Source organism: Ostrinia nubilalis, chromosome 13, assembly GCF_963855985.1.
Source record: "Ostrinia nubilalis chromosome 13, ilOstNubi1.1, whole genome shotgun sequence".
Taxonomy (NCBI): domain Eukaryota; kingdom Metazoa; phylum Arthropoda; class Insecta; order Lepidoptera; family Crambidae; genus Ostrinia; species Ostrinia nubilalis.
The window spans coordinates 9,294,893-9,321,643 of record NC_087100.1 but is presented as its reverse complement, the minus strand read 5'-3'; the positions used below and the strand labels follow the sequence as shown (position 1 = coordinate 9,321,643).

General features: G+C 35.4%; 1 protein-coding gene across 1 annotated transcript; it reads left to right on the top strand.

Moving 5' to 3' along the window:
* The first annotated feature begins 148 nt into the window (after positions 1–148).
* Positions 149–25,140, top strand: LOC135077634 (transcription factor Sox-9-A-like). Its single transcript, XM_063972190.1, has 3 exons — positions 149–329; positions 21,155–21,301; positions 23,653–25,140. The coding sequence occupies exons 1-3, from the start codon at positions 217–219 to the stop codon at positions 24,050–24,052; spliced, it is 660 nt and encodes a 219-aa protein (XP_063828260.1). The 5' UTR covers positions 149–216; the 3' UTR covers positions 24,053–25,140.
* Positions 25,141–26,751: the final 1,611 nt, after the last annotated feature.

The following is a 26,751-nucleotide window of genomic DNA, read 5'->3' as shown; positions in this document are numbered from 1 at the left end:
CATATTTTCCACTGTCAAATCATTTTGATATCGTAATGTGCATTTAAATAACATCTGATAAATCGATAGGTAAACAAACAAGAGTGGTATCAGCGCGCTCCCTCTGACGAGTTTAAATACTTTATAGTATGCGCGGGAGCATAGAGGGCTCTTTATAGTGAGTGCGCGCGAGTCGGCCGCACGCGCCTCCGCGAAAGCTTTCGTTCCTCGTACACAATGAGCTGGGACCAGGAGCACGACCGACCATGCGACAAGCTGGAAATTAATGAAGCTGTCGGAAAACTGCTGCGGAATTTCAATTATGAAAACATCATTCCACAGCCTTCCAAGTAAGTTCTTTTGGGTTTTCTTGGGTGTAAAATCGTAGAACTAAACAAAAAAAACTAGATAACTACTCAGACCATTTTCTATTTACAATATTTTATATTGACTCGAATTAGAATAAGTACCTACTAAGCTAACTCATATTTAATTAACCATTGCAATTAGTTAATTAAACTTTTATTTCGAGTAATATTTTCATAAACTAAAAGTTTATTTTTTCAATAAGTAGGACCTAACTCTTATTCACAATAAATTCCTCTGGGATTTTTATGTAATATTATTTTTATTAATTTATTCCGATGTTATATTTGATACAATACTGAAATCCATCGAAACATTGTTGCGGATATTCCCAAGTAGATATACAATTTTCACGAAACGAGCTTTGTAGAGTTCGCCGCATACATTATGTAAAGTTGATAATATTTTTTGTATTTCAACTGGGTTGCACGAAAAAAGGCTCTCTAACTTTTACGTGGGTACTGAAACTTAATCGTATTTAATCAATGTCTTACAACTACCTACCTAGATAGATTTTTAATAAAACCAGAAACATCATACAAGTCACACCTAGACCCTAGTTTCCATGACGTAACTGTTCATTTTTTTCATTCATTATTTTAATCTGTGTTTAATGGAACTTTTATTATTAAGTATTGTGAAGTTTTCATGGTCGTCGTTCGTCTCTCAGTACTCTAGGTTCAGAGTTAATTATGAAAAAACTTTTTAAACGTAAAATTGATCGTACCTTCTCTTAGCTTCTCAAAGCTTCTTTTGCATTTAATATTTCCCAAATCATCAGATTTGATCTACATATTTATTAAAATAATACTACAGCCTCATTCTTTTTACTTCTTTACTCAAAAGCTTTTTTTACTTTAAAGTTATATTATAGACTGCTTAGTATAAAGTTGTTCTTCGTTTTTAAAGAAACTCGATATTTTTAATGAAGATTTAATTTCGAATGCTCGTTTCATACCGGAAACAGATCTCGAGTGGACTATAGGATTAGAACAGATGTTGAAGATATTCCTTTACCCGCGGCTTTGCTTTTGCCTTCTCTGAATGGAAACTTTTTACTGTCAGGAAAATACATAAACTTGTGCGAGTATACCCACCAGTCGCGGGGGCAGCTAGTGGGTTATGTGGGGTTCTCCCTGCCAGAAGAGAAGGGCCTACTCACTAAAAACCTGAAGTTGCCCTCGGTAAGCCATTATGGACTTCACATTGACAATGCACAAGCCGCGCGACGGCTTGAGCCATAACAAAAAAAGTCTATCCCGTTTCTATTACTCTTAGTAAAGTCAACATAAAAATTAGGTACCATCACAGCCAGTACAAATTACGATTCCAAATTACTCAAGCTCAATTTTATCCCATCAAAAACAATACTTGTCAAAAAAACCAAGTCTCACAACTCAGTTGTTCTACGGTAAAAAGTTGTGAGATCCAAGTAATACCAAGTCCAGGCCAGGAAATCTTTAACGTTTTACATAAATTATTGACTTGGCCATCGCACTAAATAATTTAATTTACACGTGTTTTCATGCAATGGCCAAGTCAATATATTTATGTAAAACGTTAAAGATTTCCTGGCCTGGACTTGGTATTACATGGATCTCACAACTTTTTACCGTAGAACAACTGAGTTGTGAGACTTGGTTTTTTTGACAAGTATTGTTTTTGATGGGATCTCATTTCTTTTTGTATTTTGTAGACAGCAGTTATGTATCTAGAAAACTGGACCAAAATTGAAATATTTTACTCGACTTGGCGGGGACACTACCGTGCGCCTTTATATTTATATGGTATTACAAAGTTATTTAAGTAAGTAGTTAAATATTTATAAAACTGGACCGAAATTGAAAAATTTTGCTAGACTTAGCGGTTGCACTACCGTGCCCCCAAATATTTTAGTTTTTCCTTGATTCATACACCAAACACTACTTATATTCCAAATTTGAAGCTTCTAGGTCTGCTAGAAGTGCCTTAGAATTTTGATGATCGGTGAGTCAGTCAGTCAGTCAGTGAGTGACAAAATTAAGAAACTTTGACCCGTTATAATTCTTAAACTACTGGTTCAAATTGAATGAAATTTGAAATATACCGTGTCTTTACAATGCCTGCATAGCTAATGAAAATTCAGCCTTCTAGTTTTATCCACAACGAAGTTACAGGCGGTCGAAAATGGCCTGAATTGCTTCGAGAAAAGGATGGTACGGCTGTGCCGCTTTTTTGCTCGACTTGGTGGGGGCACTGCCGTGCCCCCAGATTTAAGTAGGTTCCTACTTTACAAAAACTAAAGCCATTTTTTCATAAATTCAAGAATTATAAACTTATAGGTATTAGGTACTAGCTTTTGGCCGCGGCTTCACCCGCGTGAAATTTAGTGTCAAAGATCGGCATAAATTATAGCCATATTTATGTAAATCTGGGTTACAAACAATAATGTCTACTTCTCATCGCCACGGTTCTCATCGTCACCTTCGTGGCGAATTTAATTTCTAACTTATTTCAACTTTTTGTAAACAAACATTGTAGCGCTTGATGTGAAGATTGTATTCTCAGTAAATCAGTCAAATAGTGAGTCTCGTTTGGAAGCTTTAACGTTTTGAATTTTTTGATGCCACGAAAGTGATTCTGTACTTCACAGCAATATTTTTTTCAAACTTTACTACTGTAAATGACTCTTAAGTGTTTATAAAACATATATTTTGTCTTATTTTCATAGATAAATAGCAATAACATAATATAAATAGGTACCTACTTAAATACAAGATAAAATTTTACCGATTACGTCACCTACTAAGTTACAAGATTCTACGCAATTGGTTTTAAGGGTGACACTGGTGGCATTCTGAAATGCTAAAGAAGCAAAAAACGGATTATCAGTACCTCAATAAAAAGAACTCTAACTGATTATTAGTCCCTCAACAAAAATATATTTTTTATTTAGGCCAGAGGGCCTCGTATTTTTGTTGTACAACTTTTAACTCAAACTTCAGATTAAATTTATCTTACAAACAGATACACAGTCACATATACAGACAAACATACAGTCATACAGACAGACAACAAAAATACGAGGCCCTCATTTTTTATTAATGTACTGAACTCTACTTAGGCACCACGTATAATTTATTAGTTATTAAAATATTATAAAAACATGAACACCAGTCACTATCTTTTAAAATAAACCAAAGCAAGAAATCACTTTCGTGGCCTAAAATCACCTTCGTGTATAAAACACCACGAAGGTGATGCCACGAAGGTGACGAAAATTTTAGTTTTTTATGAATTATCCTTAAATTTGAATTTAACGGTTCAAGTCAAATACTACACAAATAAGTCTAACATGTTAAGTTTTCAATGGCAAAGTTTCATTTAAATTGTTTAAATTTGAGTGGTAGAAAATATTGTTCAAGCAAGCGACGCGGCGACGGTATGTCTATGGATAATCACAAAAAGTTGCGTATTTTTTTCGCGGAGCGACGATCGACTTATCTCACCTCTCCAATGGTCGAAGCGCGACTGACGTTAACCGAATAGAACGCTGTGATTGGTTGCTGGTGTTCGGTTTAACGGCAATCTTGTATTATTACTCAAAATTTTAGGTACCTAAAATCGTGTGACCAACGTACGAGTATTTCGCTTTCTCAATTCAAAATAATTATAAGAATATATTTTTTTTTACTATTGTGTGGAAAGTATATTTAATAACGATGATTTTAGTATATGCTACACACAAATTGAATGAAAATTGTGAATGCAGTAACCAAATGTTTCATTGCAACCGAAGGTGTGACACGATGAGAACGCGAAAAATGACCCCGTTTTTTATCGTTTCATGTGATTTTTTCATATTATTTTTGCTTCTATTACGATAAAATTTATTTTGTATGTAGCTAAATAGATATTTTATCATCTGATTTCAAAGTTATTGTTCTAACTTATACCGTTTATGAACTATTATTGTGTGACCATCAAATTTGAGTGTAAATGAGAAGTACCCTAATACTGTAAAGTTTCAACAAAATGCGTTCAGTAGTTTTTGCGTGAAAGAAAGAGAATAGGTACTACATTTATCATGACATCCTAACATTCATACAAACTTTCGCATTATAATATCCTACTTAGTAGGAATTAGTAGCATAGTAGGATGCTCTTCAGGCACAGCAAGCTTTTTTTTTCCATCTGATACTTACGCTATGTATCAGAAACGCACGTGTTTTCCGTAAGTCAAATTCCTCTTGACAATTTATTTTCCGGTATTTCATTAGTTTCATAGTGATTGCGACGGAAATATTTATTTTTCAAATGTGAGTCATTGGTTCGCCATCTCTGCTCTCGGGCCTATACTCACTAAGTACATATTATTGATTGGTTCAAAACATGTTATCTATTACATCTATCTTTAAATTACATCGCAGTAGAGTACTAATGAGAAAATAACATGATTAGCCGTTTCTATCGTTAATTAATGGATGCACAAATAGGCGGGGCCTCTTAATGGCCAATACGCAATGATGACAAATAAGCAATGCTACTAAATACTGACAATAATTATGAATAATAAATGTTTCACTTGAACTCATTTGTTGATAAGAAAAAATATCCACCACTCGTAATTATGCGAACTTTTTATCTGCTAAATTAATTACGAGAAATGGTAATACATTATTATAAGTGAGATAATGAGTTCTGTCCTCTAGGTATTAATATGTAATTATGTAAATATTTGTTTACTTATCTAATAACTCTACATTAAAATTTGTGTTCATCCATTTCTTCATAGTGCTTAATTAAGATACATGACATTATTATTCAAAAACTCTACACTTATTATAGTCAAAATTAGGTATTTAGCTTGGCCGTTTCGATACCATCACATTGAAAAATTTATATTTAAGCTGTTCTGTTCTGTACTGCCAAATCACATGTTGACTAAGATATAAAATTTATTGTAGAGTTTGAGAAGATGGGCCTCATAAAGTTAGGGCGTGTAGAATTAAAAGCTTGTCATGAGTTCTGATAGATTTTTGATAGAAAATCATAAAATTTTAAGAAAAATGAACTGACTGGAACTGACTAATTACTAATCTATTTACAAAACATGATGAAATAGTCATACTAGTACAATTTTACGTAGTTTTGAATGCAGAAATGGAACAACTTGTAAAAAACAATCTACGTGATGCCAACTACTTTCGTCTAAAGGCAACAAAAGGCAAGATCTCTTATTGCCTCCTTTTTTCATTATCATTGCGAGCATTGCGGGATCATATCGATCATTTATGAACTATCCTACTACCGATAAGTATGTCGGAAGACGAATTTTACTGGAATCCATTATAGCACGTCGTGGAAATACCATAATTAGTGGTACATAAATATGGTTTGCGATAGCTTAACGGTCGCGGCCGACCTGGGGTCAGTGGTGGCACTTGATCCACCGCCTCAATGCGTTTCTTATCGCTTATCAGTCCCTTGTTCATTAATTCCGTATCATTTGTCGGCTCGTCTCATCATCTTTGAAGGAGAGAAGCCAGCAATGCTGTTCGTGGTATTCATTCTCGTATCTCGTGGTAGTTTTACGATCGAACGCGTTATTTTATGATTTGTAACGAGTTTCATTTGTTCAATTTTCTTAGAGAAAATAATAATATAAATTGTCATTTAAGATACACCTACGTACCTACCTACTGTTTTAACAATGCCTGAAGTACTTTTAATGAATTTTTATTCATTTGAACTTTTCAGGAATTTCCCTGTAGTTTTCATCATGAATAATTATAGATTAATTTTACATTAAATTCTGAAACATCGCATTTATTACACTAATTAATTAACAAAATATGTAGTTCTTAAGAAATTCATAAAATGAATTAGGTACATATCAAAAAATAACAGCCGAGGTCATAAACTAAGTAAATATTCCATGAGCTTCAAGTTAGGACATGAAATCTTTCGGTTAAAAGTGAATTCGTTTGATAACCTTATCTGCTGCAAATAATGTTATTATTAGACACTTTACACACCTTTTGCTTGAGTTGACTCGGCTGTAAACTTGGCGTGGTTTGTAGAGCTCGTGTGACAATTTTTATCTTCTTCCTGCCTCTTACGGATTTGTTTCCGCGTTTGCTGATACGCTGAGCAAACATTTTCATTGTGGGGTGCTTATCTCCTGCCAGGGGTGTCCCCGCTTACCCTCATCCCGTCTTCTACTTGGTTAAATAAAGTGCTACATAAGGTACCGTTAATCTATTAAGGGTGGATTCGACAAAACAAGAGTAAATATTAATCTCAGAATAAATTGTCAGTTATTCGACATTTTCACATATTTCCCATACTGAAACTGACAATGTGCCAGTTATACCAGGAGTTATTCTCGGATAAAAGTTTGGTCGAATCGGGCCTAATAAAGTCAGTTCCTGTATATACAGTGTGAGTCACGTTAAAGTGTACATATGAAAATAGATGAAACTAGACCTATTTTTATCGACAAAAAAGAAGTCAAATTTTTTTTTTTAATTTTTTATAGATTTTTTTTTCTTCCAAATACTTATTGTAAAGAAAACGTAATAACTTTTAAACTAAGCGGTATATCCTGATAAAATAAAAACAGTAATAATGCTAAATAACAGGCGATACCAAAAAAATACATAAAATATATAAGAAAGGCCAACAAATAATAAAAATAAAAAAAGATACTTTTTGAAAAAAATTTGCTGTTAAATTCGTGTTTTTTTGGTTATTTGATAAATTTCTCCAAAAAATGCCCCTATAACCGGTGGTTTTTATTACTTTGTATTATTCTCTATCGTATTACCTTCGTAAAACCAAAAATCACATGACGTCTCTATCCCTATCACAACGTTTGCAATGATCGTTTGAACTAAGCCTCTCCGGGCGCGCCATTCAACGCTTCGTTAACAACGAAACTGAAAATGGCTCTAGATTTGAAATTTTGATAAAGACAAGTTAGATTTCAAATAAAAACAAAAGATTTCGAAGTAAAATAAGCATTTTAGTTAAGATTAAAATTGTCTCTACCGGTAGCGGAGAATCATGTTGTGGCAGGCCTTTGTTCAAACGATCATAGCAAATGTTGTGATAGGGATAGAGATATGCGATTTTTGGTTTTACAAAGATAATACGATAGAGAATAATACAAAGTAATAAAAACCACCTTTTATACGGGCATTTTTTGGAGAAATTTATCAAATACCAAAAAAAACACGAATTTAAAAGCAAATTTTTTTCAAAAAGTATATTTTTTTAATATTTTTTGGCATTTTTTGTGTATTTTATGTATTTTTTTTTAGTATTGCCTGTTATTTAGCATTATTACTGTTTTTATTTTATCAGGATATACCGCTTAGTTTAAAAGTTATTACGTTTTCTTTACAATAAGTAATTAGAAGAAAAAAAAATTCTATAATTTATTTTTTTTAAATCTCAAAAAGATGTTGACCTCTTTTTTGTCGATAAAAATAGGTCTAATTTCATCTATTTTCATATGTACACTTTAACGTGACTCACACTGTATAGAGTCTATACAATGGGAGCAATATTTATTGGTTAGGTATTGACTACTGATACAATTTCTTGATCGCTTCGTCTTACTCCACGTACCTAAGTAACTGAAACTACAAAATTTTAGGATAACTACTAAAAGCTCGTGAAGCCCATCTTATTTAGGTAGGTTCGTGTAATATAATTACACTCGGCGCTGGCTAGCCTGCAGTTCCTTTGCTTGAACTTGGGCGTCTAGATTTATACATTTACCTTATTTCAAGCTTTAGTTTATTCAATAGAATTCGTAATTTACCTATGCAACTGGACATTTTAATGAACGGAAAAGCACTAAACATCTAGCAGTACCTAATGATTTACTAAACAATTAGCGAGTGCGCGTGTATGGTCTACGAACAGGAACACATCTTAATCAGGCCAATGTTGCCGCTATTATTCAATGTTATTCAAGAACTGACAAAGAGACTAAAATACCTAGGTACCAAACTAAAAAATTACTTATGTACATTCAATTTATCGTTACTTAATTCACAATTTGTTATCATTTTTAACATCTAGATACGATACGATACGATAGTGCCGACCCAGCCAGGACGAGGCCTGTCCCGGTCAAACCGGTATACCAGGGGGCACGATTTTAAGGAAAGACACGCTCTGGGATGGGAGAGGACGGCCGACTAGCCGCTGCGTCTTTTAAACCGCGACCGGTCGACCACAACCAAGTAGATATGCATCCTGAGCCTGGTCTAGGAAAATAGGTAAAGACGGGTTATCGTTGATAGGACTGAGCGTTGATGCGATGAGATGGGCGGTCTGGCCTTTGATGAGATGGCTTTGGTTGTTCTTGGTTCATAATTATACTGCTGCTAGACTAGCCTCGTAGTTCTCTTGATGTCTGCGGTACTACGTTTTTGTCGTCTCTGTATCTTCCAGATTAATTATTTCTTCTACTTCTTTTCTTAATGTCGTTGGAAGGACTAAACGCGTGGTGCGATGAGATGGGCGGTCCAGCCTTTGGTGTGGGAGGTGGCTTGTTTATTCTTTGTTCTCGTACTACTGCTGGACTAGCTTCATTGTTCTCCCAATTGTATCGTCTTATTTTCTGCCTTTATATTCCTCCAGGTAAAATATTTCTTGTATTTCTTTTCTTTAGCTTAATCTGGCTTTTAGTGAGACGGCTTGGTTATTCTTAGTTCTTGTACTGCTACAAGACTAGCTTCATTGTTCTTCCGATTTTATGCTTCTTTTCTTGATATCGTTGGTCGGACTGAGCGTTGATGCAATGAGATGGGCGGTCTGGCTTTTGGTGAGGCGGCTTGGTTTTTCTTAGTTTGACTGCTACAAGACTAGCTTCATTGTTTTTCCAATTTTATGTTGCTTTTCTTGATATCGTTGGTAGGACTGAGCGTTTCTGTGATGAGACGGGCGGTCTGGCCTTTGGTGAGATGTCTTGGTTCTTGTACTGCTGCTAGGCTATCTTCATTTTTCTCCTGAGGTCTGTGTTAGGTAGGTACCTACTGAGTTTTTGACGTCTTCTTCTTTGTTTACATGTTCCGGGTCAGATATTTCTTATGCTTCATTTCTTATTTCTTTGTGTCATAATTGAATTCACTCTTTTCTATTTCTTGGATACCTAGTAGATGTTTAAATTTTAGTTCCATTTATCCCCAACCTCTGAAAAACTTGACTTTTTTTTTTTTATTATTACTACGGCGGTAACTGTGGTTTTGGGTTTTTGTCGTCTTCTTTGTTGTCTGTTTTCCCTGGGTCGAATATTTCTTATTATTTTTATTTTGTCTTGGGCTAAATAATTCTTCTCTCTTCGATTATTTGATTTGTTTGCACTTTTGACTATTCCGTCGATCGATATGTGCGGTTCTGGGTTTTTGTCGTCCTTTTCGCTGTCTTTTGACATGATTTTTCCATATCTAGTGTTTCTTGTGCTGCTTTTCTTATTTCTTTTTATGGTGGGTTAATTTAGTCTTCTCTCTTTCGTTTCTTGTATAGGGCTTGATGCGGTAAGCGGACGGCGGGTCACTAAAAACGGAATTTTTAGGAGCGCGTTCATATTTTTCTAACATTAAACGGTTCGCCTTGGTGTAATCTAATATGATTTCTTTTTAGTTCAATGATCTTTATGCAGGGTGACTGTTACATTAGGTTTCTTCCATCGTTTCCATTAGGTTTTTATTTCTTCACTGTTTCGTGGATTTTTTTCCGGTGGATATTTTAATTTCTTTTAGCACTTAAATTATTTTCCGATATCTTCAAGATATCCATGATATTGTCCTCTCGAGGCAAAAGACAGTGCTCACTGCCTCGTTGGATTAGGTTTTTATGCTCTTGGTGAAAGGATGTATTCTCATTGAAAAAATCTTATTAGATTCAAAATTTCTGGTTGAAATCCGTTTTCCGACAAGGTTATAGAGCAGAGCTTGTTGAGCTGTATGTGTACACTGTAGGTTAAACTGCTTGCGATCTGAAGTTTCTTATTGGAATACGTAGTTTCTGCAATCGATTTGAATATTTTGTGGTTCCTATAGGATTTCGTCATTAAATGGTCAATGGCATGGTTTTGGTTGCAGTTTTTGAGTTTTATTATTATAATAATTAAATTAAATATTAAATGAGTTTCTTAGGCGGAGTATCTCTCTTCTGTCTATGATGAAGACCCTTTGCAAAATTCCTTGACCATCTCAGTGCATTTAAGTCTCTTAAAATTGTACTATGTTCAGTTACTCTTTCAATTTTCCGATTGCGGTAAGCTGATGTTCTATCTGATAGTATTTATCTACGCATGTGTAAATATGGCAGTAAATCCTGATTCTTTTAGGTTCAAGATTTCTTTGATGATTTTCCAGGTACCTGGTCTGCTCTTTGGTTGGTGATTCACTTGTTTCATCCGCTAGGTATATTTCTCTCGGTAAAATGTACAAGATCTTGTCTGGCCGCTTTTTGATCAAGTCTGGGATACATAGGTTCATTGATTTGGTAAGCTCTTTCTCAAAGTCGATATTTTCCATCGCCAGATAGTTTGAAAGTGTATGCCTTCATTTTTTAGCTGTAGAAAGGGGCTTATAACTAGAGGGTTAGTGAATTATAACTACCTGCTTTCAACAAAATGTTAGTCGGGCCACCTCTTTTTTTGTATGAGTTGTACTTTTGAATGGTTTACGACATGCAGATGTAACTATTAGTTTTTTTTTGCAAAGCAAAGGATCTCTGTTGTTTCAATTTTTTTTTTGTGTATTTCGTGGCAAATGTGTTTAAAGTGTCCATCTACTAATGTTGGTACAATAGTGAAGTTAAATTTTATTGCTTTTGGAAACTTTTTATGGCGACCAGATGTTGACCTTTCTTGGTATGCGCTTTGAAATTTTGTGCAATAGATGTCTTTTGTTTGGTGAAAGTTTTGTAGGGATCTTTCTTTGCTATCAATTATTATTTATACCTACTAGGATAATGACATGCAGGAAGTAGAATACATATTGTAGACATGTAGAGTACATGTAGAATCTGTATGTATCAACATTATTAGTAAAAAAGTAAAGTTTATGGACCAAAATTAGAGCTATTCATTTGACAAACTATACGATCTATGTTACATATTTTTAAAAGAAAATACTAGATCATAATTATGCGTTTGCTTTGGTGCTTTTGACAAGATAATTGACACCAAATATTTAAAAAGAAAGAAATAAAGATAAGGAAAGATCTCACCGGGTTTCGCAGGATTAGTTTTCTAGGCTTTTAGCTTAGGCGCTGTGCTGGTCACTGTGTACTCGAAGCTTTTTTCTCTCACCTACAGTTTTTCGCACTCAAAAAATTGATCTATAACCACTAATTTTTACACAGCTGACTATGTTAATAGGTAATCGCGACTATGATTTCAGGTAATTCTCACTGTTAGAACATTTGGGTTTCACCGTCGCGTCGGCGTCAAACGCCATAGGGCTTTGTAAGTGCCTTTTAGGGTCGGACCGTCTGGAGCGCACGTGTTGCGCACGTCCACTCCCGAAGGCTGCCCAAAACGAACTCCTGTTATCATTTTTAACATCTAGTCAGATAAATACCTACCTAATTAATTAATTTCTAATTAATAAGTATATTACATTACAACTCAGTAACATGAATCACGTAGATATGCAATTAGCAGACATCATTTAGCCACCCTTCCTTCGTCTTAGTCACTTTCTTAAGAAATACTGAACTTATTTTTCATGACCAAATATTTACTGCCATTTAACAAATAAAGCTCGCTAAAACTTCGTTAGTCTGTTGAAGTGTGTACAATCAGTGTCAAAAAGTTTGTGGCACCCAAAGTAGCCAATAAGTTTGCAACACGTGTTAGTTACAATCGGAATATGGTTGTCTTGTCAACTTTTTGCCCAGTTTGGCTGTCACGAACTATTTGAAGCTGACTGTACAAGGAGCTCACCATCAGTAAAACTACATTCCACAAGAAACAAACAATTGAAGTTTCAATTCTAATCCCTTCAAAGGGGCCGGCAGATGAAGACTTCCGCGCCTGCTCGCGTGTGGTGGTGTGCTCTGCAATTGTGGCCTGCGCCCTAAGTGGGGGTGCAAACATGCACACAGGTGCCGGTAGACCCCAGTTTGTTTGCGCCACTTCGCACCCCCACTTCTGTTGCACTTTGACATTATCTAGGCTGCAATGTTTGATCATTTACTGCCGTAAAATTATTTTGAACACTATTTTTTATTGGCTATGTAGAGCTTTGATTTTTGCGTTAAATAAATACTAGAACCAAAAGCCTATCTAAGTAGCTATATTATGCATACTTGTAGTAGGCACTTTCTATAGAGACATGCCTGCCTAATGCCTATACTTTGGCACTGAAGAAAACGGCAAAAAATCCAAGTACTTTTCTACTTGTCTTGATTTAATTAAACAATAATATAATAAACGCTCGGACCGCTTATGTATTTTGAAAATACATAAAATATTATTTCCCGTTTCCCATCGCATCGTTATAAGCTTCATATTCAGTCTGAATTACAGCCAAAAACATATTTTTGATTGGGATACCAAATGCTATATCTGACGGATACCTTAACTTTAGAGGAGTAGGTACAAGCTAAGTCGTATTTTAATTGCACATCAGCGTTTGCGCATTCCACGCTTCCCGCTCCGGTCCAGCCAAATATTGACAGAGCGTAATCTGGGCGGCTTCGGCTGCGCGTGAGCAGTTAGCGGGCGCTCGGTAACGCGCGCGGCCAACACGCGGTTCATTACCAGGCCTACTTATTTCCAACGCATCTACTCGCTAAACGTTATTCGCGATGGGTACATACGTAAAGTTATGTTATGAAGTGTTTGCAGCGAAGACGAACGAAGCAGCAAATGGAAAGAGAAACGAAACTTTTCACGCAAGCTACGAATTATTTTCATAAATTAATTGATTTAAACTTCTTTCATTCGTTTCAGCCGAAACGTCCACTGCTGGACAAAGGCCTCTCCCAAAATTGGTATAATTACAAAATACCAAATGATACATACTTATTTCCTACAGTGTTAAAGCTTCAATTGGTATTTGAGCTTAATGTAGAGTTTCATACGATGATATAATAATCAATTGGTCGTCGTACTGTATCGTACTGAACTTATAAATTATTGCCTATCGAAATATTGATTAAGATATGTATAACAAATACCAGGCGCGTCAGCTATCGCTAACTTCCCAACAAAACTGATGTTTACAAAAGAAATGATAACATAAAATTGCGAATAGATATATCAATTTGAAAGATAATTATGGATTGCGCATTTCAGCGAAGGTTGTCTCCATTCAGCCTGAAATACATCTTAAGTCAAAGGAGCAAGGTTTTCCCCAGTATGTCTGTAATACCTACGCATTACGTCGATATTTCATATTATCAAGTGTTATCAGTGGCAGTGTGGACACAGATGCCTTGGATGCGTTCCCATGCGCCTCGCCACCCTTCACGGCTACTAATTGAACGCTTGAGAATCTGAGTCAAGGACTGATTACTTATTGAAACGGCTATAAACGAAGACTTGAACATGTTGCGATGGTCAGGTACTGATGGAAGAAGACATTAAACATCTATGACCTCTAGAACTTCAGGCTGGAGCAAGGTTTTATTATTTTTATATGGCTAGGGCATTAACTAATTCATCGTCAGTAAGCCTACTACTACTACTATTCTTTCTGTTTTGAATTTAATGAAATACATTTGATAAGTTAATTTGGAAAAAAACAGAAGAAACTTTATCCATTTACAATTTAGGTACATAATGATTTAATTTAATGAATACTTAGGTATAATAATGTCCACCAAAATATTTACATACTTATTAAGTTTCCGGGATACGCTTCCAATCGCACTCGTTCGCAGAATACGATAGTTTATCAATACATAATGTTATTATGCACATCTGCCATTGGCCACGCCTTGTATTTACCTACCTATATTGCAAAATTATTGCATTATTATGTGAGATACCTATTAATGTTAATGTTTGTTAGGGGGCTGATGAGACGAATACAGGACTTACAAATAAAATAAGTTACAGACAGTTTATAAATAAGGGCAGAGGAAGTTAGTAGAGCAGAATCTGAATTAATTAGATGCCAATGTTTGTTTGAATTTGATAATTAACAAAGAATACTTATGAGCTTAAAAGAATAAAACATTTGTTCAAAATAAATATAAGACAGTTAAGCTAGAATTTCCGCATCTTATAATAGAGTTTCACACAAGGTTTCACCATTTTAACGCACTTAATTCGCAAAGTAAACATGAGTCTGTGAGAAAATTTTCCCTTTCCCGATTATGGGAATTCCAAAACACGATAAGGTTGCACAGGGGTGATTTAGTGAGTGGTAATTCCCCATTCAGACCCTATTTTCCCATGAAAGCTATGACCAGGTGATCTTTATCTGTCATTTGTTTTGTTAAAGGTTATAATATGTAATTTATAGGGGTGACACTAAAGGTATTTTAGTCGGTGTCACTTAGAACAGTGATTGAAATTACAACTAATTATGATAGGTGAATAGACTCGGGACTCTTAGATAAAAGTACTCCATCAGTAACTTAGGTTTTAGGATGAATTTAGAGACGATGAGTCTTAATTCTGTTTGACCCAAAGGCTGACAGGGAGAGTTGCCATATGGCATTAATTTTACCTTTTGTAGGTACCTACCTACCCTATGTGCATAAATGTATTTTGTGCACATTTGCATCCGTTTGATCCCATATAAAAACTTACTGCATTTGATCATATTATAACTACCATTCGTAATAATTTGATTGGTTTACGTCGATATCTATCATTTATCAATAAACACTTGAATAACTTACATAATTTTAATAACTGTAGGTACCTACCTACTTATTTACTGTAAACATGAAAATAATGAATGAAATAAAATGATTAAATGCTTTTTAATGATTGTTAAGTGGTATGTTAGTTATCTTTTAACATGGATATTAAAATCAGCTACTGCTTATGTCCCCCATTTGTGTACACGAGTTTTACAGAGTCATTAATTGTTTATAGCCGTCGTGCATGTCCTGAGATAACCGACATGTTTAGAGTGTTCAGCTTTCAGTAGCGAGGGACAGAAGAAAAAAAACATAACTTTCCTTCTGGCGCAGTCGGATAAAAATACCGTAAATTGAACGATTTTTTCTTCTGTTACTACAAAATTTCCAAAGATAAACAAACTGATTTACCTAATGTAGGTATTTTTTCAGCAACTACTCAGAGCTTTCTTTATAAGGTCTTAATGCTAACAGTGCTAAGTTCTCCCTGTATAATTCCACTTAGATTAACTTACAGTAGTTTTTGCAGTTGTAATACAAGTGGTTGACATGACAACACTAGTTTATAGCAACTAAAGTGTTTTGCCAAACATAAAAGTAAACTTTAAAGCAAACAAAAGTCACTTATGACTTTTCGTGTAAAGGTGCGTAAAACACCGAACTTAATTTGTTAACTTGTAGTCCCTAAATAGCACTGACAGTTAACTATTTGCGACATGAAAACTGGATCACTTTTACCGCAAGCTGTCTGCGTAATGTTCGTTGTCTAATTTATGCGTAGTTATCCCGCGGGCTGCGCCGGCGCATCACAGGCAGAAATAGCGTGGGCGGGCTCGCGACACTCCACCGGTTTATGACTTCCTCAGCCAACGGCCTGGCCATTGTGAATCTTCTCTAGGTTGCACTTCTTAAATCGGTAGAACCAGCATCTTATGGTTTGCAATCAAGCTAACTTATTGTCATTTAGCAAATTATGCTAGTGAACTTTCACATTAACAACGGTTAATGACTTCCTCAGCCAATTGTGGATAGCTTCTTTAGGTTGCACTCTTAAATTGGTAGAATCAGCAGGCTAATAACTTATTGTCATTAGACAAATTCTGCTAGTGAAGATTAGCCGATCAATTTACACTTTAGATTACTTTAGGTAAATACCTAGATGTTAACAATGCAGAATTCCCATCAAGCTCATATGCAAAAAATATTTGTGTAATATTTTGCCGTTTCTGTGCACTAAGTAAGTAGGTGTGCTGTATATTGAAATGTTAAGTTAGTCAGTAGCATAGTATATGGATATTTACTATATATATAATTAGACATTACGTCGCACTCGCAGTAGTTAAAAGTAATAATTAATACGGTCAAAATTATTTCGACAACAACAAGTAGGTAGGCATAGTACAATAGTTACACACATTATGTAACCCTACCTTTGTTTATAACTATCCATCACATATTAATAGTTCCTGGTATTATTATACCTACTGACGAAAATTGTATTGCTGAGGCTACCATAACAAAGGCCCGAACGTTTGTAGGCCCAAATTGTTTAGCACCAATAAGTACGCTCCCGTCTCTATTTCGTACGTGACGTTAGAAACAAAGAATACAAGTAGTAGCCATGTTGTACAATTCATCACGAATTGTAGACGATTTATTGAAGTTAGGTATAAAAGCCTGCTTCTTAGTGCTGAAAATAGTTGAGGTGTCAATTTTAATAATGTAGAGTCTACTCGTATCTAGTTATTAATAGCTGGATTGTAGAGTTTGTAATATTCAGAACATTTTTCACCAATAAATTGAAGGAAGTCAATAAATAAACTAATCATTAAATATCTTACTGAGTAAGAAGTTATTACTTAAAAAATTGTAGAGCTATCAATCACAGTTAACTTCTTAATATAACTCTGCCTTAAAATATCTCTATAATATTTCCCACCCTCCCCTTTCTATTCGAGACTTAAATTGGGGCAGAAAACCATAAAACTACGACAAACTATAAAGTTTTTGTGTTAAAATACCTATAATATTAATAGCTTGTCAGTTATTTTCAATTGGAGATTGGTTAGTTTTCTTTAGACTGATGAATGATTACCTATAGAATAAGATATTAGGTAACTCTACATTATAAAAAATAATGTGTGCTTAATTTTATGACATTAAAATGATAATGATGTTTTAAGTATTTCTTATTTTTATAAACATATTCATTTTAATTTTGATTTGTTAATTTCAAAGTAGTAATTTATATGACGCGCTAGACAGACAGCATGAAATATAGTTGTACAATCGCAGATCCATAAATCATCAAGCTATAAGTATAATAGTCACATGTTGGTGCTTCTACAATCTACATGATATGGTACAGTCGACAACAGTATACATTTTTGTAGCAAAGTAGCCTCTATTACAACTGAATAAACCACTTTGGTTAGGTTGATGTGCCGTTGTCCATACTCTTCGTACGCTCTTGTGCGATTGTCAGAGAGTTACTAAGCAGATGGCCGCGGCGGTAGGTCCCTGCTTATCCTCTGGCGCTCATAAAAACTACACTCCACGAACGCTCTAAAACGTTTTGATCCAGCGATAATTACAGCGGTAATTGTTAGCTAGGCAGATAATATTAAGAAGATATTTATGGAACTTTTAGGTTTTTAAAGTGCATTATGAATGTAAGATTCAATATTAGGTATGTAAAAAGAAATATTAAAATCATACCCAAGTAACATTTTACTCCATTTAAGAGTTCACATTTAGTTCCAATGTGTACTTAAAGCATTAGTACAGTTCACTCGTGATGTATAAGCTGTATTATTGCAATTAATTACACCTATACCTGTCTAAGGGACTTATAGGAGTGTAGACTAGTGTAGAGTTATACTTTTATATGATTGTTGGTGTTATAATACTCTAACAACTATCCTTTAGTCAGCCATCTGACTAAGAGCATTATAGGAGGGTAGAGATACGGCAACCGCTGTTTAACGGCCTACTTGTACGATGTTATAGAGCTAGCATTTTAATAGAACACACGTGGTCATTTATAAAGCCAAAGGCTGTTATGTTTACTTGTTTTAGACTGTTATACAGCTAGTAGCTGTAGTAGGACTTGTTTGTGATAATTAAAATAACCTTTTTTTACTATCTGTACAAAAGTGTTTCAATGGTTCGCATGAACACTGTAGGCTGTTAAAAGGACTATATGTGTTGTCCATTAACATCAATAGTAGTTTATTTGTCCACAAGTACTACTCTTATTTGCTTTAAGCTGAACACGAATGTGAATGTGATATTCTATTACACATTTCCCCAAGCCTGTTTTTAGTTGTTCATGGTGGTTCTGTACATGATGCAGAGGAAAATATTATGCCTGAACCTGAAATTTCCCTTCAAAATATACCAGATATCAGAGTGTGATGATTGCAGTTCTTGTGATAGTGAATACCATTTTGATTTGGACAATTATATTTTAACCTTTCGCAAAAAAAAAATAAGAACATGGGCTATTGAAAATCGTATTCCTTATTCCGCTTTGAATAAATTATCAAGCATAATAAACGAATTTAAACCGAGAACACTACCGTCTGATGCTTTAGGTATTCATACTTGACTATTAGTACCTGGGCTAGGCGATTTAACGGACATTAATAATTTTTATTGCGGATCTCTAAAATTTCAGTATTTGAAAGAATTAAAGATACACAATTGACCTGAACTAGGTACATCTTAAAGCTGTACATAAGTTCACATTAGAATAAATTTATAGACATTAGCGCTGTAGTGGTACAAATGTGGAACTTCATATAGATAACAGCATTCTAACAGAACACATGTGAACCTAATATACGCTCACCGCATTAAATTGGAGTTATAACAGTTCACATAGCCGTATTTCATTTCCACCATTTTGTTCTACATAACCTAAAATATTTACCAAATAAATCTCCAAAATTAATGCAGATTTATCACAAAATTCGCAGATAGAGCGATTGAGTTTTAGTTTCATGTTATAATTAATTACCGTAATATAATTATAATGCCAATCCAATATCAAAAACTGAAAATTGTAGATTTCCTCTCAGCCAGTTTTAAATATTTTAAAATTAATATCGCGTTTTTACAGAGGCGCGTAAATATTTTAGCTGTAAATATGTATACATTTCACGATAAAGTTGCATTCCCAATGGCATTAACATTATTAAGTATTTAAAACCCGTGTTATTATTTGCATAAATGATTATCCGCCCGAGTTGTTTCCCTCTTGGCACTCACGTACAAATACCAAACTAATATTAAAATGTGGAAATAATTTAAGACACACGTGAACTTTAGGTAGCATTGGAGTACTTTTGTCGGACTTTATAACTTTGAAAGCTGTGCATTTAGCCACTTGTTACTCTTTATTGTCCTCACGTACGTTGTATGGTTCACACTGCGTCCCATATAGTGCCGTAAGTCAGCCTTAAGTACGATGTTACTACTTAAACTGCTATTGTAATGCTATTATACTGCTAATGTACAGCCTTAGTGAACTTAAAGCTGTCTAATTTGTGCCCAAACTGGTTCTATAAAAGCATTATAGCAAGCTATACAGCTCGTATACAGCTGACATACACAGCTTGTGGAGTACATGTGAACGACTATTGAACTCTTAAATGGAGTAAAATGTTACTTGGGTAGGTCAAGGGAAAATTCAGCACTTTCCTACGTTACCGCCTTAGGTAGCCTGCATGAGATTATTTTTTACTCCTACATTATTCCAGGCTGAGGAAAACTTTATTTGCTTTTATTCTATTTTATGCTATAGCACTAATTGTAGCTCCCATATAACTTTACAAAAGTAGAGTCAAAGGTAGATTTAAAGACATCATAGGGAGAATAAGCAATTTAAACTTAATTCTATCTTGTCCCTTCGGTAACATAATTTTCTTGGCAAAGAACCTAGTTAGCATGAAACATTCACCTAACATAATATACCAACTAATAATCGTTGTTGCTAGAAATGATTCCAATAAACAAGGAAACCGCGTCGGTTCCCCGAAGCAGTAGGTAATTATTCGTGCTCATATTGCTTCCCGAGAGTAATCCGTTAGAAATCGATCGACTTTTAGTGGCGTGTCAGTGTTCGAAAAAGTATAATTTATTGTCAGCATTCAGATCGCGAGGAAACCCGAACGCGTTAGAAAATAAAAAGAGCGATAAAATGAGAGATGTTTACGAGCGTAAAATGACGTGAGGCCGCGCCACTCGGCTGTTTACAAGTTTACATGCGCGGGCGCAGTATACAGCACGCAAAGGGTTAGTCGTAATTTATTTTCTTTATTGTAGTCGTCACTTGATGGTTTTGGTTACCTAGTAATTATCGGGCGCGCGCCGAAAGCTAAACCAATTTGAGGAGAGCCGGTGCCGGCTCAAGTGCGCATTTCATATTGTTTATGTCAACATCAGCTTTTTGTTCGAATCCGGGTCTAAGCCTCAGCTATTTATAGCTTTTGTGCTCAATGCGTGCCGCCGCGGATAAGTGCCCTCGTGTTCGACTTCAAATTGAAACTCACATTAATTATTTATCAATGCCTAAAAGTTAACAAATGTGTTGAAATTATTATTTATTTATGTTAAGATCCTAAAGGCGGATTTGATAAAATATCAATAAATACCAGTACCACAGAATAACAGTACCTGCTACTGTACCAATAGTTAGGTTCAACCAATGTAATCAAAATTTTGAATATAAATAGGGTTTTACTCCCACTAGGTGGACTGACGATCTGGTAAAGGTCGCGGGATGTATATGTATGCTAGCAACGCAAGACTGATCGTAGTTGAATCCTTTTGTCCAGCAATGGACGTCATATAGCTGAAACGAACACCTACACTTATCTTGCTCTATAAATTACGTCTGTTGTTGCGTATTGTGTTAAGTTAGGATACGTCTTCGAGCTTACTACAGTGATAGTAACCGATGTACCTTCATTCACAGAGGCGGCGGCTGCATGCGGCGCGCGCACGTGAAGCGGCCTATGAATGCCTTCATGGTGTTCGCTCAGGCCATGCGCAGGCGCCTCTCTGAGCAGCGGCCGGCACTGCACAACGCAGAGCTCAGCAAGTCGCTCGGCAGCATGTGGAAGTAAGTAAGACTCACGAGAATGTGTTTGAACAGGTGATGGGCAGATATCCTTGACCCGCACTGTAGAAGAGACTTAATTAGTTCCAGCAAAACAAGGAACTGTTAGAAACCGTTCGTTCATACGGGGACCATACTTGCTACTCACATCTCTGAGGTGATGAGCAGAATTGCTGGCTTTGTAAAGTATTACGAAGGAATGATTAAAACATAAGAATTTTTATCCATTGCATCCATTTTATGCATCTCTACATTGACTTCAATGAAAGTTCCTGGAGAGGACCGTAAAATTTTATCGGCATTACTCACCACAATCAGGGTAAAGCTTGCTAATCTCTTAGCAAATCTCTTCCAATCATGATGAGACGTTTGATGTCAAATCACCCCAGATCTAGAGGACCGAGAAAGTATCAGGGGGGAGGGGGGATGCGCGTGCGGCGCCCAACCGAGCGCGTGCATCGATTGTTTACTCATTAAAATGCTATCGCCGCTAACCGACACGATAACATCTCTAACTGTCTTTGGAGAAGCAATTCGGATCAGCCGGACAGAAAATCAAAATTGTAGAGTGAAACTCATTCTTGGTATCGGCAGATTTTTCTATAAATACAAAGATGCCTATGCAATATGCACCGACACTCTTAATATTCAGAAGGAATGCTATAACACCACTGAGTATGTTTCAGTTGTAAAAATGCATAAAAGAGAATGTAGAGACGCATGCTACAACGACATTTGCAGCATAAGGTTCCGCTGTCGCATCTACCCAACATAACAATGTAGGTACCTACATGAATCGATGTCATGTCTTGCTAATAAAAATATAATGACTACGAAACATTTTCTTATACTAGTTCCTACTTTTATGTACCTCTGTTTGTTTTTAAGGTAATACCTACTCGTATTATAATGATTTTTACAAGTCGGTTGACCATTGATTACAAAATTTTCAGTTGTTTATTTCGCAACTTATGAGCTTAATGAACATTTATATGTACATCCAGGCGGATCTACTTGGACTTAAGGACTTAAAGAACACGAATGTAACAATTTTGGTTACTTTATTAAGGAACCCTAAAATGGTCTAAAACACCTTGATGCAGGCCACCCACGCGCCACCCGCTATGACACCAGACTGACACGGCTATGCGGGTCAAACGCTTGAATCATCTAAGAAAACACTCGGTCAAGAGACCCTGATTGGTGTTTTGATCTGCCGGCCTCTCTACTGTCAGCGCACGCGCAGCGCCATCGACTCGGTGGAGATTAGCAAATACCCATAATTTAGGATTTTTTAAGAATATAAAGGAAATAATAAATTTTCTCTATCTTTTTTGGTTCGCTATGCAGTTGGCAAATTATAGGAAGGCAGAATCATACATTTTAAAAAGTGTGTAACAAAATGTGTGAAAAAAAGATTCCTTTTTTTTGTCAGGAAAATGCATTGATAGCGTTCTAGCTCAACCTTGTGCAACTCAAATACTTAATCATTTAGTATCTTAAGTCTCGTATTTACTTATTAATTGATTGGGGCTTTCTACCAGCTCTACGGTAGAGCTAATTTAGTGGAGTTGCAGTGATGAAATTAGTATAGTTTTTACAAACTTAATCACAGCAACTCTACAACAATTCCAAAGACGCAAACAGACGAAATAAAATGTCTAAGATGTCTAAAATATAACTAATTATAACAGTGAGTAACTGGCGCAGACATCTGCGTTACGGTCACTGATCATCTCGTAAAAATTATCTCCATCCAACATCTCTCAGTAAATACTTAACAAAAACAAAAATCTGATCCTATTTTTTATGCCTAGCCGACTCAGTGAGCAACTAATAACATGTGTTTTTCTACAACACTAAGATAATCCTATACACGTATACACACAAGTCAGGATCTCTACAATAAATGTATTATAGACGTATTATATTATACGATTAGTATCTTAATAAAAAAATCGGTTTACCAAATTACAAAACTTTGATTATGGTGTTTATTTATTTGCATTTACTTTTTAATTTCATATTAGGCAACGAAAAACATATTTTCAGACTTAATTGTCACTAAAAATGGATGCTAGCTAATTAACGATGAGAAATGAAATGTGGAAATAGTCTAGCCGATGTTATCGCTACCCTGGCGGTCGGCCTAGACGGGGCGTCCCAAAACCGAATACTTTTTCAAACTACACCCAATGGTTTATAAGCTAGATTAAAATCAAATAGGGCGCAAGCGTAGTCCTGACTTTAATTTCCGGTCGAAACGATTTAGGTCTTAGATTTTACTTGTAATAGTGGAAGAATAAATAAAATGAGATTTTTTCTATTCTAATTTCAAAATGTTTCTTCCACAGAGGTCTGAGTGAAGAGCAAAAACTGCCGTTCATCAAAGAAGCAGACAAACTGCGCACTCAGCATAAACGGGAGTACCCTGACTATAAGTACCAGCCGCGGCGCCGTAAGCCGCCCCCTACCAGCACCCGGTTGAAACGGGAGCCCTCTCCTGACAGAGACCAGATTGACTTCGCTGGCATGCCGGAGATCTCACCAGCTCTACTGCCGGACGGGCCGCCAGATGGCGCAGAACTCGACCAGTACTTAAAACCAGGCAATATGCCCGAATACCACGAACTTCAAAACAGATACTCTGCGCACAGCTTAGCTCATCACGGCCCACCACCAATCTACGCACCAATACCCCCACATCTTCACCCTTCGTGTGCAGACTGGCAAAACTATCCAGGACAACCGTAAAGTGTTTCGTAGTGTTGTGTAATTCCCCGATCTAGTGATAAAAAAATATAAACTTTATCGTCGCGAGTATGACGAACGAGCATAGCTTTTTTGTGAGCTTTTAAATTAGGTCACGCAAATAGGTATAGTTATATTGTATAATATATCACATACCGCCAGTCGGAACGATGCGCACGTGCGTGTAATCATGAACAAACATTTGCCATAAAATTATTAATACATCGTAGACTTCAGCAATGCGTTCCTCCTGGCTTGTAATTATTTGTTAAGTTACATTCGTTTAATAAAACACGACCATTCTGAATTAGATGGCTACAAATCTCCAAAAGCGAATGACAGATTACTCATACCTACTACTTAACTAATTACCTACACAATTTAATCGGTCCATCTACAAGAAAACGGCCATGCATGTGAAATATTATATTATTTTTAAAATCTCTATGAATTATTCTTGTGATTCATGTCTAATATAATTTTTAAACTCCATGGAATCCAAAGTTAATTAAGAATTATGTTACTAAAATGTAAACAATGGTTGCAATTCCTTGAATCTTATAAATTACTAGTCACTTATTAGATTTTGCACTAAACTATGAAAAGTCATCATCATAAAAATAATTTAATAAATAATAAAACATGATAAAGGAACGTTATTTATATTGGATAAAACCAAACTAATTAATTGAAATATTCTATAAAATAAACTAAAAATGATTATTATGTTAGAGAATTGCCACCATTGATTTAAATTGAAGTTTATGGATGATCTAGTTGATAAGATATAAGTTAAAGAATTATTCATTAGGTTTAAATTATAAGAAACTCGTAATTTTAAAGTTAAATCGGGAAACAAGACAAATCCTTGTTTTCATTAAGCTTTGTTTAGCCTAAAGCTTAAATAATGTTATTTTAATCAAAATTTAAGTTACATTACTTAGGGACTATTTTATTTGTAAATATATTTGTACACTACCTAGGTACATCACTATTACTTAAGACAATGCAGACTACAAATGGTTGATAAATTATTTTGTTGGAAATACTTAATGTTTTGCTTTATTTAAAAATAAATATTTTACTAGAAAGTACTATCTTTTACTCGAATCCCAGTATTAAATACCTTATACTCGTACGAAAGAAGAAGAGAAAACGAAACGACCTAATAAAAACGTGTTAAAAATGCAGAGAAAGAAACCCTTCCACACATCGAAGCTACTTTATACATATACATAAATTAATTTTATCTAAGTCTAGTATTTTCAAGAGCTTTAGTTTTCAAGAGTATTAATATTTCCATACTTTCAGAAGGTTTTTCATAAACTTTTATTCCGCTGAAATACCTCACCAGAAATAAATAAAATTTTTGAAACACGTAAGTTTGTGTAGGTATGAAAAATTACCTTTTTCACATTTTACATACTCCACCTACCTAGTTCTGTGACGATGAATAAAATGATGTCAAAGATGTAAGCTGGTTTCTGATTTTCAGATAGGTTTCTGACATACTAACTGTCCATCAAATATAGGTACCTACTTACTAAAAGTACCTACTTATAATGCAACTTTTCCTATCTGAAATATGTAAAAATCTAAAGATTTCTATCAGACCGAAGCCTGTACCCCTATCTATTGGAATCAATTAGAATGGTTCGATGGCGTTCTTGGAAATGTTATCCCAAGTCAAGAAGTTAAAGTTTACCAAGCGTCGTAATAAGAAACTCTTGATTCTACGTAATTTTCCAAAAAATTAGGTATTTTTAACCCTTTACGGCGCAAGAACGTATTTTATTATTTTTATATCAAAAACAGGTCGTATGAGGTATATAGAAGATGGGAAAAATAGTTAAAAAAAACACACTTGAAAAAAAAGTATTTATTTTTGAAAAAAACATGGTGTTGCAGAAGTGCATCATGGTGTAAAATCGTACCAAAAAGTAGGGGGTAAGAGAGGTTTATGTGTCAATGTTTACTACGCAGTTTAATCTTATAATGTACCATTACGCGGTCCATCAGGTCCTCCCATGTGATGATAATATTCTGCTACTATAAAAGGCCCCTCTACAGTAATGTTTCTTTTGTGACTTGTCAACTCTACTTTACTACGGATGTGAGGTTCTTGCCATCAATGCTGGATACCCGATTCACAATCTTATTAACTCTCCAAGCTACCAAGGATATACCAACGCCATCATAACTTGAAACCTGTTCAACTGATGTTCCTCTAGGTTATCCTTTTAGCTGCTTTCCTTCTGGGAGCTTACAGTTAAGAATGCGGTTTCACCTAACGTTTTCCAAAGCTAAAATCTCATGGCAGCTCTTGGATTTCATTAGCCAGGTCATAAGATCTTCTGAACCTTATCTGGTTTACACTAAGCTCTAAGTTTTCATTTTTCCATAGTGTATTTGCCTTTAGGGATAAGCGCGCTTCTTGATATGGTGGCAGAACTGGAACTAGGGGCAGGAACAGCTTGCAATGTATCACATGGCTGAGCTGTAGTGCTGCTATCAGCCTCAAAGTACGGCGGCAAGATGTTCTTGTCCTCTGGCTCCAGTACTTCTGGTTCCTCATCAGAGTTCTCTGTTCATTAGGTTCCAATGTGTATGATGGATCAGCTACATCATCGTTGTCTGAGAAATCTGAGCCATCATCACTATTTTCCCATTGGTCCAGAATATTCTCCAAGTCCTCAGTCGTC

Bases quoted from the DNA above. Each gene is read 5' to 3' on its own strand.
- LOC135077634 (XM_063972190.1), top strand. From the start codon at position 217: ATGAGCTGGGACCAGGAGCACGACCGACCATGCGACAAGCTGGAAATT. The intron at 330-21,154 runs GTAAGTTCTTTT...CTTCATTCACAG, and splicing joins ATCATTCCACAGCCTTCCAA to AGGCGGCGGCTGCATGCGGC. The intron at 21,302-23,652 runs GTAAGTAAGACT...TTTCTTCCACAG, and splicing joins TCGCTCGGCAGCATGTGGAA to AGGTCTGAGTGAAGAGCAAA.